We start from the raw sequence: 23537 nt of genomic DNA on the forward strand, positions 1-23537 counted from the left end.
TCCGTGGCGTCAAATTGTTGTGGGCAAATGTGCACTGATACTTTTTTTATTGTGTGTATCTTACATGATTGTACTGTACTTGAAAAGGACTTGAAAGTAGTTGATTGTTTCAAGTACATTTGGCCCAAGTACAAGTACATTTATTTGTAAATATCCCAAGTACAAGTAAAAGTACAGTACTCAAGATTTTGTACTTAACTCCAAGTATAAGTACAACTACTTGTACTTGGACCCAAGCCTGGTCGGCAGAGCCGGTGTTGAGAGAGTTGGCATTGAGAGAGTCAGCGTTGACAGATTCGGCATTGGCAGAGTCAGAGTTGACAGGAGGCGTGTCCCATAGAGGTAGAAGGAATGATTTAACCCATGGATTGTGAGCCACAGCTGAGGCTGGGTATCGTCGTGTTGCAAGCCACAGCTCAGGCTGTGCTGGCCGTGCATCACTGCTAACTACTCCACCCCTACGCAAACTTGTGCATGGCTCTACGCAAGGACGGAGAGAGAGAAATTTTTTTCTTTTCACCAGATGATACACTGGATGCTTATCTTAAACAAAAACCCCAAATTTTTTGTTTTTGTTATTTTATTCATTTTTTTCACTTCTCTACGTAAACTTACTCATGGCCCTACCCAAAGACGGAGAGAGAGAGAGAGAGAGAGAGAGAGAGATTATTTTCTTTTCAACACATGATGCCATGGATGATTATCTTCAAGTTTCTAATAAACAAAAACTGAAAAGAAAACTTTTTTCTTCATTTTTTTTTGCACACCACGGGGTGGGATTAAAAAAGGTAATTGCGCAATCCACGGGTTAAAGACAAGAAGAAATATGGATATACAGTAATCACTCCAATATCCAACGTAATAGAGCCATAGGTAGGTCCGGATATTGGTTCTGTCCGGATATTGGGCCCCAGCTTATGGACTTGTACTTATGGACCCTAACTCAGGGAAACCCCTATACAACTCCCTCTGGACATGCATAGCACCTATTTAAGACCCAAATCACACCAATAAAGCACATAAATGACTGAAATAAATGCAAAAGAAACATAAATGAAGGTTTAGAAGTAGGTTCATACAATAATAAACATTCTGGTGACTGGCTCCTGGACTGGTACTTATGGACCCTAACCTAGCCTAACTCAGAAAAACACCTTCCTATTGCACATGCATAGCTCCTAACATCCTATTCACACCAATAAAGGACATTAAAGAGTGAAATGAGGTAAGTATAGTATGGAAAAAAGTACAGTATGAAACATTCTGCCTACGTACAGCAAGTCCATGGCCACCTCGATGAATAACCGCCTTCTCTTGGACTCTGACAGTAAGAAGGATTTCCTGAAGCACTTGCAGTACACTGTTCCTGAAGTCTTGCACTGAACTTAGTCAATCACACACAGAAGTCCGTTCTCTTCACAGTGTGCACTCTTGTCTAACTAATGCTCCATTGTAACTTACTAAGTGTTGCACTTTAACTTTTCCCATTCTTATAATTTTCCAAAACCAAAACAAACAAGTCTATTTACGTTAAATATTTTTTCAATTGAGTCTTTTCTCTCACAACTGTAAATCCTTAACACACACACACTGTTCTTTTCACTGCACAACACTCGAAATTCCCGTGTGGTCTAGTGGAGAAGTTCTTGCTGTTTATTCACTGTCAGAGTCCGAGAGTATCACTGGCAGGTGACCTAGGGATGCATCGCTGGGTCTTGGTGATGGCGTACCCACTGCAGACGACTCTGAAGACAGCCGCAAACTCACCGAGCGGTGACTCCACCGTGGCTGATGTGCTGGGCTGTGGCTCGGAGCGTGAGGGCCTGTCTTGGGGAGGCAACAGAGTGGAGCCAGGGCTGGGCACAGCGGGGGTCACGGGCCTGAAAAAACTGTCAATGGTTGATTGACGCAATGACCGACGATTCTGACGATTGATGATGCGCTGCCTGAAAGCACGCACTTCATCCTCGAGTCCCAAGGGCCCCATCTCCCTGTCGCAGTCCGGGTGTTCCAGATAGTCTAGGATGAACTTTAGATGTTCCCGGAGTGCGCTCAGCTTGGGGATGGCTGGAGTAGTGTCCTGCTGAGAGGAGTCCGCATCATCGTCGCCTTCCTATTCGGAATCTTCAAGTTCGGTAGTGACACCTGCAACTGAAGACGCGATCTCGATATCAGACAACGTCTGATACCCAGGATCACCCTCGTCGTCATCCAACCACTCATGAACATCATCCAGATCAACATCGTCGCCGTGCATAAGTAGCCGTGCACAGAAATCATCCACGTCAAATCCTAGAAAATCGTATTCCACATCCGTTCCGAGAAGCAGACGAGACCAACCATTTTCCAGAGTCTTCACAGGGACTTCTTTCCATGCACTAGTCCAGTTGTACAGCACAGACTTGATGTTGTAGCAGCGAAGGTTTTCCAAAGTCCACTTGCCTCGTGTGTCCCGTCCCTCCCAGCGCTCGTCCTCGTCCTCGAGAACAACCATCACCTCGTCCAGGAACTTCCGACGGTATAGGCGCTTTGTTGCCACGATCACTCCTAGGTCCATTGGTTGGGTGAGAGCAGTCGTATTAGATGGCAGAAACATGCACCTAATACGGCCATTTTCAGCAACCAAGTCCTTGTCGCACGGGTGGGCAGGTGCATTGTCGAGGAGAAGGAGGGCCTTTACCTGGTCGCGTGGGATTCCCAGTGTCTTCGTCTGGTAATGGATGACCTCCTTGACGAAGTGGCGGTGGAACCAATCTTTGAAGATCACAGCTGTAAACCATGACTTCAAAGAATGGTACCAGACGACAGGAAGGACATCCATCACCCCACGAAGGCACCGAGGCTGCTTTGCGCGGCCAACAACAATGGGCTTAAGCCAGTGCATGCCGTTAGCATTGGCACAACACAAAGCAGATATCCGTTCCTTGGATAGCTTGCGGCCAGGTACACGCTTCTTCGTCTCCTCGGCTAGAGTGTTCGTTGGCAACGAGCGATAGAATAGGCCAGTTTCGTCTGCGTTGTAGACTTGACCGAGAGTGAGGCCCTCCCTGTCGATGAAGTCCTTCACCTTGTGCCGAAATTCGTCAACTCCATCCTCGTTAGCGTCCAATGCTTCGCCATGTGCTTTACGGCTGGTAAGGCCATGCCGTAACTTGAACGGAAAGAGCCAACCCTCAGATGCCTTGAAGTCTAGGGCGTCGTGAAGCCTGGCGAACTTCTCAGCAGCAGCATTTAGCTCCGTTCCACATACCATCACACCAGCAGCACATTGTTGTCGATACCAAATCAACATGGATCGGTCGATTTCTGCAAACTTGGGGGTAAACATAACCTTCCTCTCCTCGTTGCGTTTGCTTCTCGACGAGAAGTCAGCCGTGTACTGCATGAGTTTGTCTCGGGACCTCTTGATATCGAACAAAGTAGACCAGGCCAGGTTAAACTCGCGGAGAATGCGGGAAGAAGACCACCCCGCATCAACTTTCTCCAGTATCTCCCGTTTCTTCTCCAGAGTCAACACTACTCTCTTCTTTTTCTCAGGTGGCGGGGCAATCATCGCACACACTAAGAGGAGGCCCGAGAGCAGCAGGAGTGCCTGCAGCAGTTAAGGCACCACCACAATAGCGATCATGGGGGCAGCCATAACGACGAGCGTGCACTCGTTGCGAGAGACAGGCGGTAAGTGGGGAGGATGCAGCGGCGCTCTATCGGACATCGGAGGAATGACGTGCCACAACAATGCTCTTCCGCGCTGCACGCGGCAAGTTCAAATTTGGGGCGGGAATTTGGGGGGGGGGGGTTCGGACCATTTTGGGAATATTGGATCCCGGGACGATTGTGTCCTGGTAGTGGGGATGTTCGGATATTGGGCGTCCGGATATTAGAGTGATTACTGTATCAAGAAGAATGTATGGATGGAAGAGATGAAGAGGATAGTAAAGAGAGAAAGATTGGAGACAAAAGGCCCCATTTTATCACTTCTTCTGTCAAGCAAGGATACTGGGGAAGTATTGTTTCCCCTCCCTGCTCGGGGAATACCCAAGTAAGAAGTTGCTAGCACTCAGAAATAAGAAAGCTCAGTTTCATTTGTGACAGGATGGTACATAAAGGCAGATTTTCGTTGTAAATTTTATATTTTAGGATCTGATAGCCATTTGCATCTGATGTACTAGTTTTTAAAATTCTTGCACACTCACCAGAATCAGTACCTTCTGGTGTGTTCTGTCCCATACATCCCATCCCCCCAAACTTTGCCTCATTTTTTTTCTTACTGATGTACAGTATCTGTTTGTTACAGCTCCTGCGTAACAAGGCAGATGTGAATTTTGTGAATGAGCATGGTAACACTCCACTGCACTATGCATGCTTTTGGGGCTACTTGCCAATTGCTGAGGATCTGGTCAATGCTGGAGCCTCAGTCTCCATTGCAAATAAATATGGAGATGTTCCTCTTGATAAGTGTCGTGGGGCCATGGCCAAGAGGTTACACAGTGAGTATGTTTTTTGTTTATTATTTTGATTTACGTCACCTGTTGAGAAAAGTGGAATTAAATGTTGTAGATGATGATGATATGCCCTGTTTGTATTCATGCCTTCTTAAAGAATTGATGATCTTGGTTTCAGTGCAAATAATAATCGACGTGTGCTTACATGGGACATAAAGCTCTGATAATCTCTCTGCTTCCTGTCCAACAGCCATGGCTGTAGAGAGTGGGCAAAACCTAGAGAAAGTGGCATTTAAGGACCAGTCTTGGCTTGGATTGAAGACGCGCAGTCGTGAGTTATGCTGTTTTTTATTAATTGTAGTTTTTATTTTTGTTAAAGTATGTGTCTGATATAAGTTGTCTGTAGATTTAATTATTGATTGAAGTTAGATTTCATCTCTCTCTCTCTCTCTCTCTCTTTCTCTCTGCCTAAATACATATCTGTCTGTCAGTTTATATACATACCTTTCATTCATACATACAGGTGCACTCCATTATCTGACAGGTTTGCATATGTGTGATAGACAAAGCATTTTGCCCCACAAGTTTCTTAAGAAATAGTGGAGATGTGTTCCAGCTCCCATCCAAAACTCAGCAGTTGTTTATTAAACTCAGGGTACTATGCAAACCTTGTGTATGCAGGGACGTGTTCTTCCATTACAAAAGTTCCCGTAGACAGACCACGATTTTGTCCATCTTTCTTTTCTCCGGTTATATTTTTCACCCACTTTTGCCTTTCTTGTTTTCTCCATTCTCTTTCTTTCCATTCCTCCTCCTGTTACTTCTGTCCCTCTTTCTTTTTCATTTTCTTGTCACATCAAAAGGTTATGAAAGAAAACAGTAAGAGAATTAAGTAGAAGAGGAAATACTGTACAATAAAACCTTGATAAATTGACCCTGTAGAAGGCAGACTTTTTGGTAAGACGAACTCTGACTGAGGTGTGACTTAGTGTTTATTCAAAGGGTTACATTTTAGTTTCTTATATTCCAGGTACTACATATTATTGTATTATATTCTAAATGTTACATTTTTGTTTAATTGATTGTAAAATGAAGTAAATACAGTAAGTGCAGAACTTTACATAATTAAGTGACTGTTGCACCTCTCCATCTATGCAACCTCCTTCTTGCCTAGCCAGTGACAGATGCCAAATTGTTTTTATCATTTACTTTTATTGCTTTATAAATGCTTCTTTAATTTAATGTTAATAAACAAGTAATCACAAATAAGTAGCAACTATTTGGCAGGTAATATAGTTTTTTTTTGCAGTTATTTCCGGTTAGTTGGAAAATTCAGCAAGTCGAACTAGCCTAGAGCCCCATATAGTTCAGCTTATGAAGGGTTTACTGTACAGTACACAAAAATGTATCCCCCACCCTCTTATCATTTGCCCAGACGATGTTTACATATTGTAAGCCCACGCAGGTGATAATGGGTTCTGTGGCTGCCATAAGGACTGCCATAGCTATCTGTCTGTCTGTTTGTCTCTCTCTCTCTCTCTCTCTCTCTCTGCAGTCCAGTAGTGGAGGCTGAAGTGGAATGAAATTTCAAAGTAAATGTCGGTTGCTGAAATTTTTTTCAGAAGATTAACCCTTAGCTGCCTGGGGTTTCTGGCTGTCACCCACTCCTCCTTATGGGGGATTTTCGAGATTTTGGAAAAATACCCTTACTTCAAACCCCAATATCTGCCAAATTATTATACCTAGAGAAAAAATTAAGTATACATACGACTCACCAACTCTTCCTCTTTCAAATGAAAGTATCCCTAGGTCTCAAGGTGGTCCCATTGATGAGTAAGGATAAGTTAAAGATGATTGGTTTTGCCTTTTTTGGTGGGCTAATCCAGTTGCGCGCCACTGCCAGTGGCCTTGGACTCGCTGGCTAGCATTGGCAGCACTGACCAGAGTGGTGATTGTAACACTGCCTGGCCTGTCGAAATATTCCAGACATTTTTTTGACATTTCTTAACTCACTGTTGTAATGATGAGTCATCACCCCTTCCATGTGACTCCCCATAGGGTTTTCCGCTCGTTTCATAGCGCCACTATGCCCCGTAGATGTATGGGAAAAGAATAGCTCTTTATTTTTATTACTCAATTCATGTGTCAGTTATAATAATATCCCTCTACTACGGCATGGCACTTATATTTGCACTTGACATCACGATTACGGCTAATTGCACTTTGAAAAGTAAATGCTCTGGTTTTTTCACGTAGTATGGTAAAGTATGAAGTAATTACTTGTACAGACATTGTGACTAATTTGTACTAATCAGGGGCAGCGTGAAAGTATTACTAATGTTATACACAACTTACATTTTTTGTACAGTACTTCACATCACAGATACGCTAATGCTCACATATTCAAAAGTATTTTCTGAGTAATGAGGGAAAAACTTTAGTTACAGCCAACCAGGTTATTTTATTAATCTCCTATGCACTTTTGGTTTTCTTTCATTGTGCCAGAGAGGGGTTACTCAAAGTATTTCCAATCATTGTTTCACAAATAACCATAAACAGTAACACTTATTGCATTGCACTTGTAAAACTTATAAAACACTTACTTCATAACACTTCTATCTATCTATCTATCTATTCCCAGACGCCATAATCCCATACGGGGTGGCCATTTGACTCTGAGTTATTTTTTTTTACATGGAGGGGCACTAACCCTCCACCAACCCACTTGACACGTAGGGAGCACGTATGGTTTGATTATATGGTTACCACCCAGCGTTGTAAATGGTTTCTTGGCTTACAGGAAACCATTTGGCTTGTCACTGAATGTAAAGCCACCTGTAACGGAAAGAAAAGCAATAATTAGTGACAGAAAAGATGGGAGAAATAGAAAGAGAGGAGGGCAGACACAGAAAAAGAATAATAAAGGCTAAGGAAGAAGTAGGCTGCACTACATCAAGTGAGTGGATGATGGTCGCCACCACCTACCACATAACTTACAGTATCTTACATTTCACTTATGTATAAAAAAAACACTTGTGCATACCTTTTTACTGTTTACAATTTCCCACACACCTGGTCAGTCACTGAGCCCTTTCCCCAGCGGTAAGGGCAGAATTTTTGCGGGGGTCAATGATGCAATTGTCCCTGCACGTGGAGGGACGGAATCGGATGAGGAGCATAAGAGGGACATCACTCTACACTCTACCAGTGCCGTGTACAGATTGAGACGTGTGTCAGTGGGGTACCTTGGGTACCGGCTGCGAGTTCAAAGGGTGGCAGGAAGGTGAGTGCAGTATATGCCATCAGCCAGCTGCGCTCCGTGCCTTGAATCGTGACGACTGTACACATCAGCCAGCAGTTAGGGGTTGAGGATAAAAGCCCTCTCCACAGCAGGGGTCATGGCATGTGCTCTGATGTGCGTCACATTGCCCAGTGCGCATTGCTGAAGCTGGTGATGCCCGCACTAGTACAGTGGGCAGTGTGCATCAGTGTCCATTGAGCTGAAGGAGAAGGAGAGTGGATACCCACGGTGCTGCAGTTCAAGAGACTGGTGTGGTGTATTGTGGCACTATGTCATACCAAAAAGAAAAGAAAGGGAAAAATATGATGTGGTGCAAGCAGTGGCTGTCTCGATGTAATTTCAGAGGGAACTTCAGCCAAATTTTCTCAGAGCTTAAGACAGAAAGCGAAAAAGACTTGAATACTGCACAAGAATGCTGATAAGTGCATTTATGATTTACTTAAGAAAACAGAGCCACACATTCTCAAAGAGGATATTTATTTATGTGACAACATCTCGGCAGGAGCTGTTCTTTAATTCATGCATTTCTTAAATTCTTGTTCTTGTATTGCTTGTTTTTCACCTGCTAGATACATGGGTCCACTTTCAGCAGTTCCATAAAATGTAGGGTGTTGCCCCTTGACCATTCAGTACCTGTACATTCTTCTACCATTGCATCCTATTGGAGAGAGAGAGAGAGAGAGAGAGAGAGAGAGAGAGAGCAACACCCTTGGCCATTCAGTACCTGTACATTCTTCTACCATTGCATTCTATTGGAGAGAGAGAGAGAGAGAGAGAGAGAGAGAGCAACACCCTTGGCCATTCAGTACCTGTACATTCTTCTGCCATTGCATCCTATTGGAGAGAGAGAGAGAGAGAGAGAGAGAGAGAGAGAGTGAGAGGAGAGTGGTAAAAATACAACTGCTTTCAGCGGAAGCCAGATGGCTACGAAGAGCATGGTGGCATGCGCTGTCACCGTGAAATGCCCCTCATCCAGATTTGCCAAAAGTGTATGCTCAGACCCTGTGCAGCACAAAAAGCTGAGTTGGGCATTATGATACGCATAAACCTCCCAGCATGGCATAAAATCATAAAATTCATGTAATTTGGCTCAAAATTGGCAACATGCTTAAAATAACATGAAATATTAAAAAAAAAACTTAAAAATTTATTGTAAATGGTGTAAACCCCCCAAAATGGTGAAAGCACGGGGTGATCATGTAGGTTAGCCTCTCAAAACTCCAGGTGTCCCACTGTGTTATATGGCAGTACTGGCAACAGTTATGTGTACAACAACTAGTGCTGCCAAGTGAATACTGAGGTTTCTTTAAATTCTGCTGGATTTCCACAGAAATATTGGTTGTGGAACAGATAGCCATAAACTATTGTTCTGGGCCAACAACCAGAGGGGGAGGGGACCATGATAGCCAGGACACTCTTTACACAACACATCCCGAGTGATTCACAGAGGGGACTCTTATTAAAAGGGGACACACACACTACATGTCCTGTTCACTTCATCATGTTCATAATGCATTAAAAAAATTACTAACAAAGCTGGACATGGACATTGATCAATTTGCATGTGACATTCATTATCATCATCATTACCGTGATCGTTGTCGTTGTCGTCATCATCATCATCTGGACCTCCTGAGGAGTAGCAACGTCCAGACAGCCTAAGTTTGCCCAGTTCAATGGGCCACACTTCCATTCACTCATCATTCAAGTCCACGGAATCCTGGCTTCATCAGTTAGGCCAAAAATTTTTTTGCCATGTTCTATAGCTTCACATATACCAGTGTGATAGATTCATTCATCCTTTAAATTGTCCAGTTCCAGATGGGAAGATTACGTATCCTTGCGAGAAGTCACTCAGTGTGCAGCTTGATATGTGCAATGCCATGTGACCTCTCTGAAGCCAATCGTACTTTGAATCTTGGAACAGTGGAATGTCTTCATTTCCTTCCAAAACAAAAGAACTTCAAGAGGGATATTGAATCAACTGCATGGTACAAACGAATTTAAGATATACTGAAAGCAGACTTTTCCCAAGCTTACCTCCCATTTGTTGCCTTCATTGCCCAGGATTTATAGAGCTTCTTTTTTAAATTTCAGATGAAGGAGCCCATGATCCATTTATTACATGATTGCATGGGCCAACTACTGAGTCAGCTGTTGACAAAATTTGTCCCAGGGAAGGGTCACCACAACGAAAGTTGAAATCACTAGCCACCCTGGCTTCCCTAGATCATGCATCCATCCATCCATCATCTAATCCTACGTTGCCCCATGAGGAGCGTAGGAACCTGGGGCTAGGAAAGTTGGTCCTGGCATTTAAGATGAGAGTGACCAGCCTCACTCATCCCTGAGTGGCATTACATGAGCAATAAACCCCAACCATCCCTTGGATATAAACCTTCACCGGCTCAATCCGATTGGAGCACCTTTATTACCCACTAAACCACCAGGAGCCAAAATTTGGTTATATGGTTACTAAACCTGAAAATCACAAGAGCCTAAAGGCTATAGACATTGGGACACGTGCCAAGGCTATTTCAATTCAGCAGGGGAGTAGTGAGGAAAAGTGACACAGCTTAAGCGAGAACTGTTTGAAGTGTTACACAACTGCCATATCTTACCTACAGAAAAATCTCCAATTTGATGTGCCTGTTCTGAAGGAAGCCTGTTTTCTATACTCAGAAAAGAGACTTGACCCATCCTCATAATTAAGCATCTTTAAACTAACACTCAGCATTATGGAAATTCTCAATACCCCGGTGGCAGAGAATGTTTTGCCAACTATTTTCCAGAGAGTTCCCTCCACAGCACCAGAAGACCTGTGTGATTTGGTGAGAAAATGGTGGAAATTTTGTCAGACAGAACACATTCGACAGAAAATATACATAAAAACAGTAACTCCTCAGACTTCTGCTAAAGTACAAGACTTTTACTGGCAGCATGTACATGAAAAGTTTGGTCTTGGACTCCATGAAGAGAGCCCATATGAACACCACATAAGGAGGATTGATCAGTACTGGTCTGACATTGGTGAGATAAAAGATGAGCAGGGAAGATGGAAATTCCTGCAACTGTTTGTGCTTACAAAGTGTGTGTTGACTCTGAGTCATGGAGGTGCTGCCCCTGAAAGTAGGTTTTCCATTAACGAGTCTGTGTTTTTAGTCCATGGTCAGAGCCCTGGAGAAGAAATGTTCATTGCCTTGCAAATTGTGAAAGATCATCTTGTGAATGCTTGGCATCCCGGTCACGTCAGATCTTTTGAAAGCTGTGAGACATTCCTACTAGGAGTACCAAGCTGACTTTGAGGACAAGAGAAAGGAAAGGGAAGATGAGCAAAAAAAAAAAGAACAACAAGAGAAAGAGGTAGCAGAGAGTAAAAGGAAGTCAGAGGATATTAAGAAAATAGAAGAAATAGAAACAAGAGACCCCAGTGGCTGATACAGCAAATTCTGAGGGTAATTATCAGAAACTTCAAAATGCTCTTTGTCAGTATGTAATGTTCAGGACTGAATTGTAGAATGCTCAAGCACAAATTGACATGGGACTGGAGAGAAAACATTCCCTTGTGAATCAGAACTGACATTTTTAAGAAACAGAAGAAACAATGATTATTCATACTTGGGAATCTAATAGTGTTCCAAATGTACTATTTGATGTTGCATCTTTAATGTAGTAGACACAAAATGTTGTGCAGTTAGTTTCATAGTAAACTAAAGTGGTTTGAATTGAACTTATATGATTAGTTGCCACCCACTCCGAAGGACATCTCGGCTTATTATCACCCGCCTTTACAAGACAGAATGATAATGTTTTTGCCCGCCTCTGTGTGTGTGTGTGTGTGTGTGTGTTCCCATAATATCTCATGGAGGAGGAGGCCGTAGCACGATCCGAACAGGGTAGTACTCCCGAGGGGAATGGGAATGCTGGTGATAGGGAGAGCTGGAGCTCCTGTTTCACTAGCTATCTAACCATCGCCCTCTGCTAACCTTTTCAGTGTGACAGTAACATGGAGAGTAGACCAGCATACTCTCCCAAACATTTCCTCTAACTATCCTATGCACTACACCACATGCGCTTTACATTTCACACAACGTATCCCACTACGTTACAGGGGTTGGTGCCAGCAAGGGCATGCGGCCAGAAACCTTTGCCCCCGCTACCTAGTGGTGGACTTCTTGGGAGGAGGCGTGACGGGGGTTCCGCTGGCATAGATCGTAGGTCCAAGGCAAGATGGGGCTCAGGCCTGTGCTAGAGGGTACAGGGCATTGCGGTTCCCACGCTGCTGCTTCTGCCCAATAGAGAGGGGCCTGAACCTGGGAGTAGCACCCCAGGAGGCTGCCCTATCAGTAGCGCCCCAGGTGGCTGCCCTATCAGTGGGTGTATAATGGTGGGATAGTTGCAGTGCCAAGGCGCGCTTGGAGGGTGTCCCTGCAGCTGTCCTGGCAGGGTGCCCCGAGGCCACTACCACAGCCACTGGTAAGCTGGTGAGCTAGGGGTCCCAGATCCATTGCCTGGACCTGGGACTGTGCAGTGAGTGGGGCCTGTGGTATGTCTATCCCTCTTTATTAATACTGAATATGACAAAATACAAGAAAAAGTTTGAAAGCAAGCCTGAGGACAGTAAATCACCCAGGGGGATGAGGGTGGGTACATGGAATGTGGGAAGTTTGAGAGGAAGAGCGGGGGAAGATGTTCAGGCATTCAGTAGGAGGTGGGTGGATATGGCGTGTTTGCAGGAAGTCCGGCACAGGGGTGGATCAGCCAGAAAGATTGTTGGGAAGGACTTTTGCTATAAGTTGTTTTTGGCAGGGGGGGACAGACAGATATGGAGGTGTTGGTGTGATGGCTGCGGAGAAATGGGTGGAATATGTTATGAATGTTATGAGAGTAAACGATAGGATATTGGTAGTGAAAATTCTGTTTGATAGAAGGATAGCTGCGATTATATTGGCATATGCTCCACAGGCAGGATTGGATGAAGCAGAGAAATATAGATTTTGGGATGATTTAATACATGTAGTGGGTGGTATGTGGGATGATGAGATAGTGGTTTTGGGAGAGGACTTAAATGGTCATGTAGGTGAAGCAGCTCAAGGTTATGAAGGAGTGCATGGGGGATGTGCGCATGGTCTAAGGAATGCAGAAGGGGAAAGGATACTCGAGTTTGGGGAGGCAACGGACATGATTGTGTGCAACACATATTTTAGGAAAAGAGACAGTAGGTTAATTACGTATGAGTCTGGGGAAAATAGCAGTCAGATAGATTATTTTCTGGTTAGGAGGGCCGATAGGAGGTTAGTGAGGGATGTTAAAGTTATAGGAAGTGAGGAGTGTGTGCAGCAGCACAAACTACTGATTTGTGATGTGGTGCTTAAAGAACGAGTGGTGAAAAAGAGGACTTATGTACCTAGGAGGAAAATATGGAAGCTGAAAAACGAAGTAGTAAGGGATGCCTTCTGTAGAGGTTGAGGAGAGTGGTGGCTGAACGGGGAGCTGTAGACAGAGGTGTTAATGAACAGTACAGAGCCCTCAAGAACAATCTCTTGAGAGTTACTGATGTAACATGCGGTTGGACAAGTGGACCACCAAGACATAAAGTAACTTGGTGGTGGGATGAGGGTGTAGAAGCTGCAGTTAAGGAGAAAAGAAGGCTTTTTCGGGAATGGAAGAAGGGTGGTAGCAAAGAGGAATATTTGGCTGCCAAGCGTAGGGATAGAAGACAGGTATACAGGGCAGAGTCTGAGTCACAGAGACTATTACTTGATAACGTAAATCATGGGGAAAGGAAAAATATGATATTTAGGGTGGCAGGTCAAGTGAAAAGGGATATTCGGTATATTATAGGTGACCAGTGTGTGAAGAATGATGAAGGAAGGGTAGTGGTGAACAGTGAGGATATTAAAAATGCATGGAGAGAACATTATAACCGGTTGTTGAATAAGGAGTTCGACTGGGACAGAGAAGGTTTGGAGCCAGCAGATCTAGTGTCTGGCCCTTAGCCTTTGATTGTTGCTGCTACTGTGAGTGAGGCAATAGGCAGGATGAAGGTGGGGAAAGGCAGCAGGTGTGTCTGGGTTGACTGCCGAAATGTTGAAGGCCTCAGGCGATATAGGGGTGAAGTTAGTCACTGACCTGATAAATAGGATTATTTATGAGTATGTTGTCCCAGATAATTGGCTGAAGAGTGTAATTGTAAATGTGTATAAAGGAAAGGGTGATGCCCTGGAAAGAGGAAATTGTAGAGGTATAAAGCTTTTAGATCAGATAATGAAGGCAATGGAGAGAGTTTTAGAAGGTATGATTAGAGAAAGAGTGAATATTGATGAGATGCAGTTTGGGTTTGTGCCAGGTAGGGGGACCACTGATGCCATATTCTTTGTTCTACAGCTTCAGGAAAAATATATTGGTAGGAGAAGGGATCTTTGTTTTGTTGATTTGGAAAAGGCCTTTGACAGAGTCCCTAGAGAGGTGGTGAAGTGGACAATGAGAAAGCTTGGCTTAGAGGAGTGGCTGGTTAGGGTGGTTATGGCTATGTATGTGGGTGCTCACACCCATGTGAGAGTGAATGGAGATTTGAGTGATGGGTTTTCCGTGAATGTTGGTGTACATCAGGGGTTAGTTTTGGGTCCTGTGTTGTTTATTATGGTGCTTGAAGCCCTCTCATGTGCCTTTAGACACGGACTCTCACGGGAGATGTTGTATGCTGATGATTTGGTGTTGATTGCAGAGAGCGAAGGGGAGGTGGAGGAGGGGTTTGGGAGGTGGGGAGATGGTGTGGGGCGTGGGGGCTTGAGGGTGAATGCGGATGGAACAAAAGTGATGATATCTAGGGTTGGTGGCGGTACTGTCAAAGACGAGGGAGAGTGGCCATGTGCAGTTTGCCGCGGGGGCGTGGGAAGTGTTTCCATCTTGTGCGGTGTTTGTGATAAATGGGTGCATAAGAGATGTAGTGGTATCAGAGGTAGACTGCGAGATAATGCTGATTTTATGTGTACGGCGTGTCGGGGAGAGCAGGTTGAGATTGTCAGATGTGAAAGAATTGAACTTGCTGGTGAATCTCTTGAGTGTGTGGAAGAGTATTGTTATTTGGGAGACATGTTGTGTGCTGGAGGTGGGGCTGGAGTTAGCTCAGTGGCTAGGGTGAGAAGTGGTTGGAAGAAGTTCAGGGAGCTCTTGCCTCTCCTGACATTGAGAGGACTCTCCCTACGTTCTAAGGGGTCTTAGTATGCAGCATGTGTTAGGAGTGTAATGCTGTATGGTAGTGAGACCTGAGCAGTGAAGGAGGAGGATATTCACCGGCTCAGATGTACAGAAATGACAATGATTAGGTGGATGTGTAGTTTCCCTGTGTCCAATGTCTGGGGGGGCTGGGTTCACGATGGAAGAGTTGAGAGGTAGGATGGGACTGGAGTGTATTGGTGTTGTGATGAGGAGAGGTAGATTGAGATGGTTTGGACATGTGGAGAGGATGGGGGATGATAACTGGGTGAGGAAGGTGAGAAGTGTTAATATTGGGGGTGGGGTTACGAGGGGTAGACCGAGAAAGACATGGGACGAGATCATTAAGTGTGACCTCAGGGTTGAGGGACTGAACAGGGAGGCTGCAATGGATCGTGCAGCATGGAGAGCCGCCATTAGGTGACCAAGGCTGACGCATTCAAGCATGTTGGAGCCTTTAAAAAAAAAAAAAAAAAATGGCTTGAGCTATCAACATGAAACCTTCAGCGTATCAAGATATGGCCATAATCTTGGACTTGGCCAACAGCATATTTTGGCAGGTGATTAGCATTCAACTCCTGAATGCTTTTCTTTCATTTATATTCAGTTATTGTTGCAGAGCCAGTACAGAATACTGATGTTTCAGTTTATGCCAAAATAAATTGATGCATTAAGGTATGTTTTTAGTTTTGTTTTATGACATACCACTGGATGATTCATACTTAAGTCATAAGTAAGCTTTAGCAAACTATATTTACCAACACAAAAAAGAATAGATTTTAGTTGCCATTGTCCATCCATCCATCATCCAATCCTGTCACCCCACAGAGGAGCATAGGAACCCAGGACTAGGCAAGCTGGTCCCTACATCTAAGATGAGAGTGACCAGCCTCACTCATCCCTGAGTGGCAGTATGTGAGCAATAAACCCCAACCAGCCCTGGGATATAAACCTTCACTGGCTCAATCCGATTGGAGTGCCGTAGTTACCCACTAAACCACCAGGCGCCAAAATTTGGTTTTATGGTTACCACCCAGCATATTAAATAGTTTCCTGGTGTACAGGAAACCATTTGGCTTGTCATTCAGTGTAGAGTCACCCACAGGCTGAAGGAAGAGGAAAGAATGAAGGAACGTAAGACAGATGAGGGAGTGTAAAGTTATCCGTAGGCAGAAGGACGCGGAAAGAATGAAGGAAACAAGGACAGAAGAGGATGGAAGAAAAGAAGGATGGAGGAGAGGAAAGGGTTGACACCTGAGAGCAGCACTACATTGAGTGCGTGGATAAAATTTGACTGAAGAAAAGAGCATAAAATCATAAAAATTTATAAAAAGTGGCTGGGAGGCATGCATGGAACAGAGCACGCAGCATGACCCCTTATGTAGACGTGGCTTAAGGGGAATCCTGCATACATGCTGATTCCTTGTATAAAGATAGATACCTGTACCGTGTGTCTCATTGCAGTACAGTAATCACTCCAATATCCGACGTAATAGAGCCTTAGGTAGGTCCGGATATTGGTTCTGTCTGGATATTGGGCCCCAGCTTATGGACTTGTACTTATGGACCCTAACTCAGAGAAACACCTACATAACTCCCTCTGGACATGCATAGTACCTATTTAAGACCCAAATCACACCAATAAGGCACGTAAATGACTGAAATAAATGCAAAAGAAACATAAAATGAAGGTTTAGAAGTAGGTTCATACAATTATAAACATTCTGGTGACTGGCTCCTGGACTGGTACTTATGGACCCTAACCTAGCCTAACTCAGAAAAACACCTTCCTATTGTACATGCATAGCTCCTAACACCCTATTCACACCAATAAAGGACATTAAAGAGTGAAATGAGGTAAGTATAGTATGGAAAAAAGTACAGTATGAAACATTCTGCCTACGTACAGCAAGTCCATGGCCACCTCGATGAATAACCGCCTCCTCTCGGACTCTGACAGTAAGAAAGATTTCCTGAAGCACTTGCAGTACACTGTTCCTGAAGTCTTGCACTGAACTTAGTCAATCACACACAGAAGTCCGTTCTCTTCACAGTGTGCACTCTTGTCTAACTAATGCTCCATTGTAACTTACTAAGTGTTGCACTTTAACTTTTCCCATTCTTATAATTTTCCAAAGCCAAAACAAACAAGTCTATTTACGTTAAATTTTTCAATTGAGTCTTTTCTCTCACAACTGTAAATCCTTAACACAACACACTGTTTTTTTCACTGCACAACACTCTAAATTCCCGTGTGGTCTAGTGGAGAAGTTCTTGCTGTTTATTCACTGTCAGAGTCCGAGAGTATCACGGGCAGGTGACCTAGGGGTGCATCGCTGGGTCGTGGTGATGGCGTACCCACTGCAGACGACTCTGAAGACAGCCGCAAACTCACCTCGAGCGGTGACTCCACCGTGGCTGATGTGCTGGGCTGTAGCTCGGAGCATGAGGGCCTGTCTTGGGGAGGCAACGGAGTGGAGCCAGGGCTGGGCACAGCAGGGGTCATGGGCCTGAAAAAACTGTCAATGGTTGATTGACGCAATGACCGACGATTCTGACGATTGATGATGCGCTGCCTGAAAGCACGCACTTCCTCCATGAGTCCCAAGGGCCCCATCTCCCAGTTGCAGTCTTGGTGTTCCAGGTAGTCTAGGACGAACTCTAGATGTTCCCAGAGTGCGCTCAGCTTGGGGATGGCTGGAGTAGTGTCCTGCTGAGAGGAGTCCGCATCATTGTCGCCTTCCTTGTCGGAATCTTCAAGTTCGGTAGTGACACCTGCAACTGAAGACGCGATCTCGATATCAGACAACGTCTGATACCCAGGATCGCCCTCGTCGTCATCTAACCACTCACGAACATCATCCACATCATCATCATCGCTGTTCGTACGTAGCCGTGCATAGAAGTCATCCACGTCAAATCCTAGAAAATCGTACTCCACATCCATTCCGAGAAGCAGATGAGACCAACCATTTTCCAGAGTCTTCACAGGGACCTCCTTCCATGCACTAGCCCAGTTGTACAGCACAGACTTGATGTTGTAGCGGCGAAGGTTTTCCAAAGTCCTCTTGCCTCGTGTGTCCCGTCCCTCCCTGTGCTCATCCTCGTCCTCGAGAACAACCATCACCTCGTCCAGGAACTTCCGACGGTATAGGCGTTTTGTTGCCACGATCACTTCTTGGACCATTGGTTGGATGAGAGCAGTCGTATTAGGTGGCAGAAACATGCACCTAATACGGCCATTTTCAGCAACCAAGTCCTTGTCGCACGGGTGGGCAGGTGCATTGTCAAGGAGAAGGAGGGCCTTTACCTGGTCACGCGGGATTCCCAGTGTCTTCGTCTGGTAATGGATGACCTCCTTGACGAAGTGGCGGTGGAACCAGTCTTTGAAGATCACAGCTGTAAACCATTCCTTCAAAGAATGGTACCAGACGACAGGAAGGACATCCATTACCCCACGAAGGCACCGAGGCTGCTTTGCGCGGCCAGCAACAACGGGCTTAAGCCGGTGCATGCCATTAGCATTGGCACAACACAAAGCAGATATCCGTTCCTTGGAGAGCTTGCGGCCAGGTACACGTTTCTCCGTCTCCTCGGCTAGAGTGTTCGTTGGCAGCGAGCGATAGAATAGGCCAGTTTCGTCTGCGTTGTAGACTTGACCGAGAGTGAGGCCCTCCCTGTCGATCAAGCCCTTCACCTTGTGCCGAAACTCGTCAACTCCATCCTCGTTAGCGTCCAATGCTTCGCCATGTGCTTTACGGCTGGTAAGGCCATGCCGTAACTTGAATGCAAAGAGCCAACCCTTGGATGCCTTGAAGTCTAGGGCGTTGTGAAGCCTGGCGAACTTCTCAGCAGCAGCCTTCAGCTCCGTTCCACGTACCATCACACCAGCAGGACGTTGTTGTCGATACCAAATCAATGTGGATCAGTTGATTTCTGCAAACTTGGGGGTAAACATAACCTTTCTCTCCACGTTGCGTTTGCTTCTTGATGAGAAGTCAGCCGTGTACTGCATGAGTTTGTCTCAGGATCTCTTAATATCGAACAAAGTAGACCGGGCCAGGTTAAATTCGCGGAGAATGCGGGAAGAAGACCACCCCGCATCTACTTTCTCCAATATCTCCCGTTTCTTCTCCAGAGTCAACACCACTCTCTTCCTTTTCTCAGGTGGCGGAGCCATCATCACACACACTAAGAGGAGGCCCGAGAGCAGCAGGAGTGCCTGCAGCAGGTAAGGCACCACCACAAAAGCGATCACGTGAGCAGGCATAATGACGAGCGTGCACTCGCGGCGAGAGACAGGCAGAAAGTGGGGAGGATGCAGCGGCGCTCTATCGGACGTCGAAAGAATGACGCGCCACAACAATGCTCTCCCTCGCGGCGCGCGGCAAGTTCAAATTACGGGCAGGAAAATTTCTTTTCTTTTTTTTTTTTTTTTTTGGGGGGGGGGGGTTTCGGACCATTTTGGGAATATTGGATCCTGGGACGATTATGTCCGGGTAGTGGGGATGTTCAGATATTGGGCGTCCGGATATTAGAGTGATTACTGTATTGAAAATTGGATGAACTGAACTGGATTCATTTGGATTTGCTTATGGTCAGATCATCAGAAGAGCACAGCAGAACTCATAGGTTTTCTGTAGCATTACCCTCTCTTTATTTTCAGAGTGAATCATTGGTTTGGATTGATAGACTATCGTGGTATGCCTGTACATACATACATACGTACATTTGCATGTACCGTACTTACATACATACATACAGTACATACATATATACATATATACATACATAATCTAATCCTGTGTTGCCCCATGAGGAGTGTAGGAGCCCAGGGCTAGGCAAGTTGGTCCTGATATTTAAGATGAGAATGTTCAGCTTCACTCATCCCTGAGTGGCATTACGTGAGCAATAAACCCCAACCATCCCTTGGATATATACATACATACATTTGTATATACATACATACTTACATATACATGTACATACATGCCTACATACATACAGTAAAACCTCGATAAGGCAACTCTGTAGATGGTGGAATTTCCAGTAAGTCGAACTCAGACTGAGCCTTGCCATTTTGTGGGAATTTCCCACAAATTTTTGGGAGAATTGGCCTTTCATGGAAATTTTTGTGGGAGGACATTTCAGCCATTAAATTTGTGGGAACTTTTTTGTTTAAATTTTATCCCCATGTGGGAGCATTTATGGATATTTTTCTTTTATGGGAATTTTGTGGGAAAATACGCCTGGCAATGCTGCCCCGACACTCGGGGCTAGTAACCAGCCAAAGGTAAATGCACAGTTAGTCTGCCTCTGACCGTCTTTAGGTGAGGTTGCTCCGCTCTTGCACTGTCGCCTATTTGGACCGTTTCACTTCTGCATTTTAGTTTATGATAATCCAAGTGGTACATTTTTATTATATTCCAAGTGTTACATTTTAGTTTAATTGATTGTAAAGTGAAGTAGTAAGTGCAGAACTTTACGTTATTAAGTGATTTTTGCATCCCTCCGCCTCCGTCTCCAACAGAAGTTGGCTAACCTACGAAAGCTCTTTGCAGAGACATCTACCAATTTTAGAAATGAAATGCACTGAATTGTTTTCTATAGTTTATTTCTGTTGCTTTGTACATGCTAATAGCCTACATTGTTGGTTTGTGTTCAGAGATTCACATAAGGTACAGTACTGTACTTCCCCAACTCTGTCTTTCTAGCCTAACCTAACCTAGGCTAGGCAACCTCCTATCCTAGCTGAATCTGTGACATGCACCAAATTGTTTTTCTTGTTTATTTTTATTGCTTTATAAATGCTACTTTAGTTGAGTGTGGTCCATCCATCCATTATCCAATCCTGTGTCACCCCATAGAAAAGTGTAGGAACCCGGGGCATTTAAGATGAGAGTGACCAGCCTCACTCATCCCTGAGTGGGATTACATGAGCGGTTAACCCCAGCCACCCCATGGATATAAACCTACACGGGCCCAGTCTGATTGGAGTACCTTAATTACCCACTAAACCACCAGGCCATAATTTGGTTATATGATTACCACCCAGCGTAGTAAATGGTTTCCAAGTGTACAGGACACCATTTGGCTTGTCACTCAGTGTAGTCACCCATAGGCAGAAGGAAGAGGAAAGAATGAAGGAAAGAAAGACAGAAGAGGGAGTGTAAAGTCACCCATAGGCAGAAGAATGAGGGAAGAATGAAGGAAAGAAAGACAGAGGAGGATGAATGGAAGAGAGGAAAGGGCAGACACCCAAAGCGTCACAACATCAAGTGAGTGGTAATCACGTATAATTTGTGACTACTGTGGGCGGTGTTATAGGTCATTTTGCAGTTATTTCCAGTTAGTAAGAAAATCTGGTAAGTCGAGCTACCATAGAGCCCCATATAGTTTGACTTATGAAGGGTTTACTGTAAACACATTCATTCATATACTGTATACATACAGTACCCTCGCATCCAGCACGGTAATATTGTCATGCATGGGTCACGTGTTGGACCAAAAACGTGTTGGACTAACAATAGAGCTTATGGGGAAAAATGAATTATGTCAGCAACCCTCGGAAAAGTCACCCTAAATACCTACCATATGCCTATACATATATTGGTACTATTGTAATTATAATAAATGGTACTGTGCTATGAATGATAACTAACCTTTTAGGATAGTGTTGGTGGGCTTGCTGGGAATGGAAGGTGGTATCCAAGGCTGTAGGTTGTCCCACTGGGTCCATGGAGGATGGCTGCTGGCGTCACTAGCGGGTAATGGCTGTTGCTCCTCCTCAACCTCCCTCATAAATCCTTCGAAATCACACTCAGAATCACTATCTTCGTCCACAGCCATGGAAGGTCCTGCTTCTGCCTGTCCTAGCACTGTAATCCTCGGCAAAGTGCATGCTTCTCACACTGTTGCCAGAGCCCCGTCTCGTGACTGTGGAAAGTGATCGCTGTCGCTGACTCGGTAGAGAATATGGAGAAGCAACTTTGTTTATAAACTGGTACGCACGCCGATGAGAAGGGTTTCAAAATGATTGATATTTATTCTAAAATATTAATATGTATTCAGTGTCAGGCTAAATGTTCAATGCTGTAGTACGATACATTCTCTGTCGAGTCACCTGGGTTTTGGTCACACTGTTTTGCCTGTCGTATCCTCGGCAGGAATCCATCCAGATGAATTCCAAATGCCCGTGGTATCGTCGGCAATTTTACCATGTTACCGTTCCGATTTACCATCGTATCCTCGGCAAACCTGGTATGAAGTGCCGTGTGATAGCCTTCGGCTGCCAGGATCTTGTCTTAGTTTTTTATTATGATCACGTTGGCTTCATTCATGTCGTAGGCCTTGGCAATGTCAACTTTCCTCTCCCCTTTCTTCTTCCTCTCGATGCTTTCTAGCTTGGTGGCCTGAGGGAGGTGCCGACGCTTCTTGGGGTTCTCAGAAGGCTTCCTAGGCATCGTGAGCAGGGTAAACTGCAGTAACAAGGGCAGAAAATGCAGCAAGAAAAAAGCACGTCCCAATGCAATTATGCGACTGAGTGGCGCTGTGGCGGAAGAAATTTAAACAAAACATCACGTGACACCAGAAGCGTTTTTAATTGGGCGGCATCACGATCACGTCACGATAGCGGGCGGGGAAGGCTACTTGATCAGAAGTTTTCATTGGCTATCATCATCATGGGAATGTCCAGTATGACCGTGTTGGACCGGGGGTGATCGTGCTAGAGTGAACTCTGTGGATTTCGCCCACTTCTCGGAGCTTAGTGCGTGTTATGCTAACACACTCGTGTTGCAGTAATTAAATCGTATTAAATAATACTAATTAATTGCTCTCCGTGCTGGACTAACGCGTGTTGGATGCGAGGGTACTGTACATACACATACAGTATATACTGTACATACACATCCACACATCTACCATAATCCATTTATCTGAACCTTGCAGTTGAAGCCTACATAAGTTTCAATCCGTGCAGCTGACTAGTACACAGTATGATGAGAATTTGTGTAATATAAAGCTTTTTTGGAAATGAAAACATGACAAGCTCAGTCGTTCATTCATTCATTCATTCATTCATCATCCAGTCCTACGTTGCCCCATGAGGAGTGTAGGAACCCGGGGCTAGGCAGGTGGTCCTGACATTTAAGATGAGAGTGACCAGCCTCACTCATCCCTGAATGGCATTACATGAGCAGTAAACCCCAACCACCCCTTGGATATAAACCTTCACTGGCTGAATCTGATTGGAGTGCTGTTATTACCCAGTAAACCACCAGGTGCCAAAATTTGGTTATATGGTTACCACCCAACATAGTAAATAGTTTCCTGGTGTACAGGAAACCATTTGGCATGTCACTCAGTGTAGAGTCACTCACAGGCAGAAAGAAGAGGAAAAAGTGAAGGAAAGAAAGACAGAAGAGGGTGACTTTAAACTCCCTGTCTGTCTTTCTTTCCTTCATTCTTTCCTCTTCCTTCTGCCTGTGGGTGACTCTACACTGAGTGACAAACCAAATGGTTTCCTGTACACCAGGAAACTACTACGCTGGGTGGTAACCATATAACCAAATTTT

At 44.7% G+C, this 23537-nt stretch overlaps 1 protein-coding gene across 1 annotated transcript in view; it reads left to right on the plus strand.

Moving 5' to 3' along the window:
* Ilk (integrin linked kinase) overlaps positions 1-23537 on the plus strand; it is a 220664-nt gene that overhangs the window by 106346 nt on the left and 90781 nt on the right. Inside the window, exons 3-4 of the mRNA XM_080283683.1 lie at positions 4295-4487; positions 4693-4773. Of these exons, the coding sequence (XP_080139809.1) occupies positions 4295-4487; positions 4693-4773 (274 nt within the window). The remainder of the gene's footprint in view (positions 1-4294; positions 4488-4692; positions 4774-23537) is intronic.

Source organism: Coenobita brevimanus, chromosome 98, assembly GCF_032717465.1.
Source record: "Coenobita brevimanus isolate Jiangsu-jjx chromosome 98, ASM3271746v2, whole genome shotgun sequence".
NCBI classification, from domain to species: domain Eukaryota; kingdom Metazoa; phylum Arthropoda; class Malacostraca; order Decapoda; family Coenobitidae; genus Coenobita; species Coenobita brevimanus.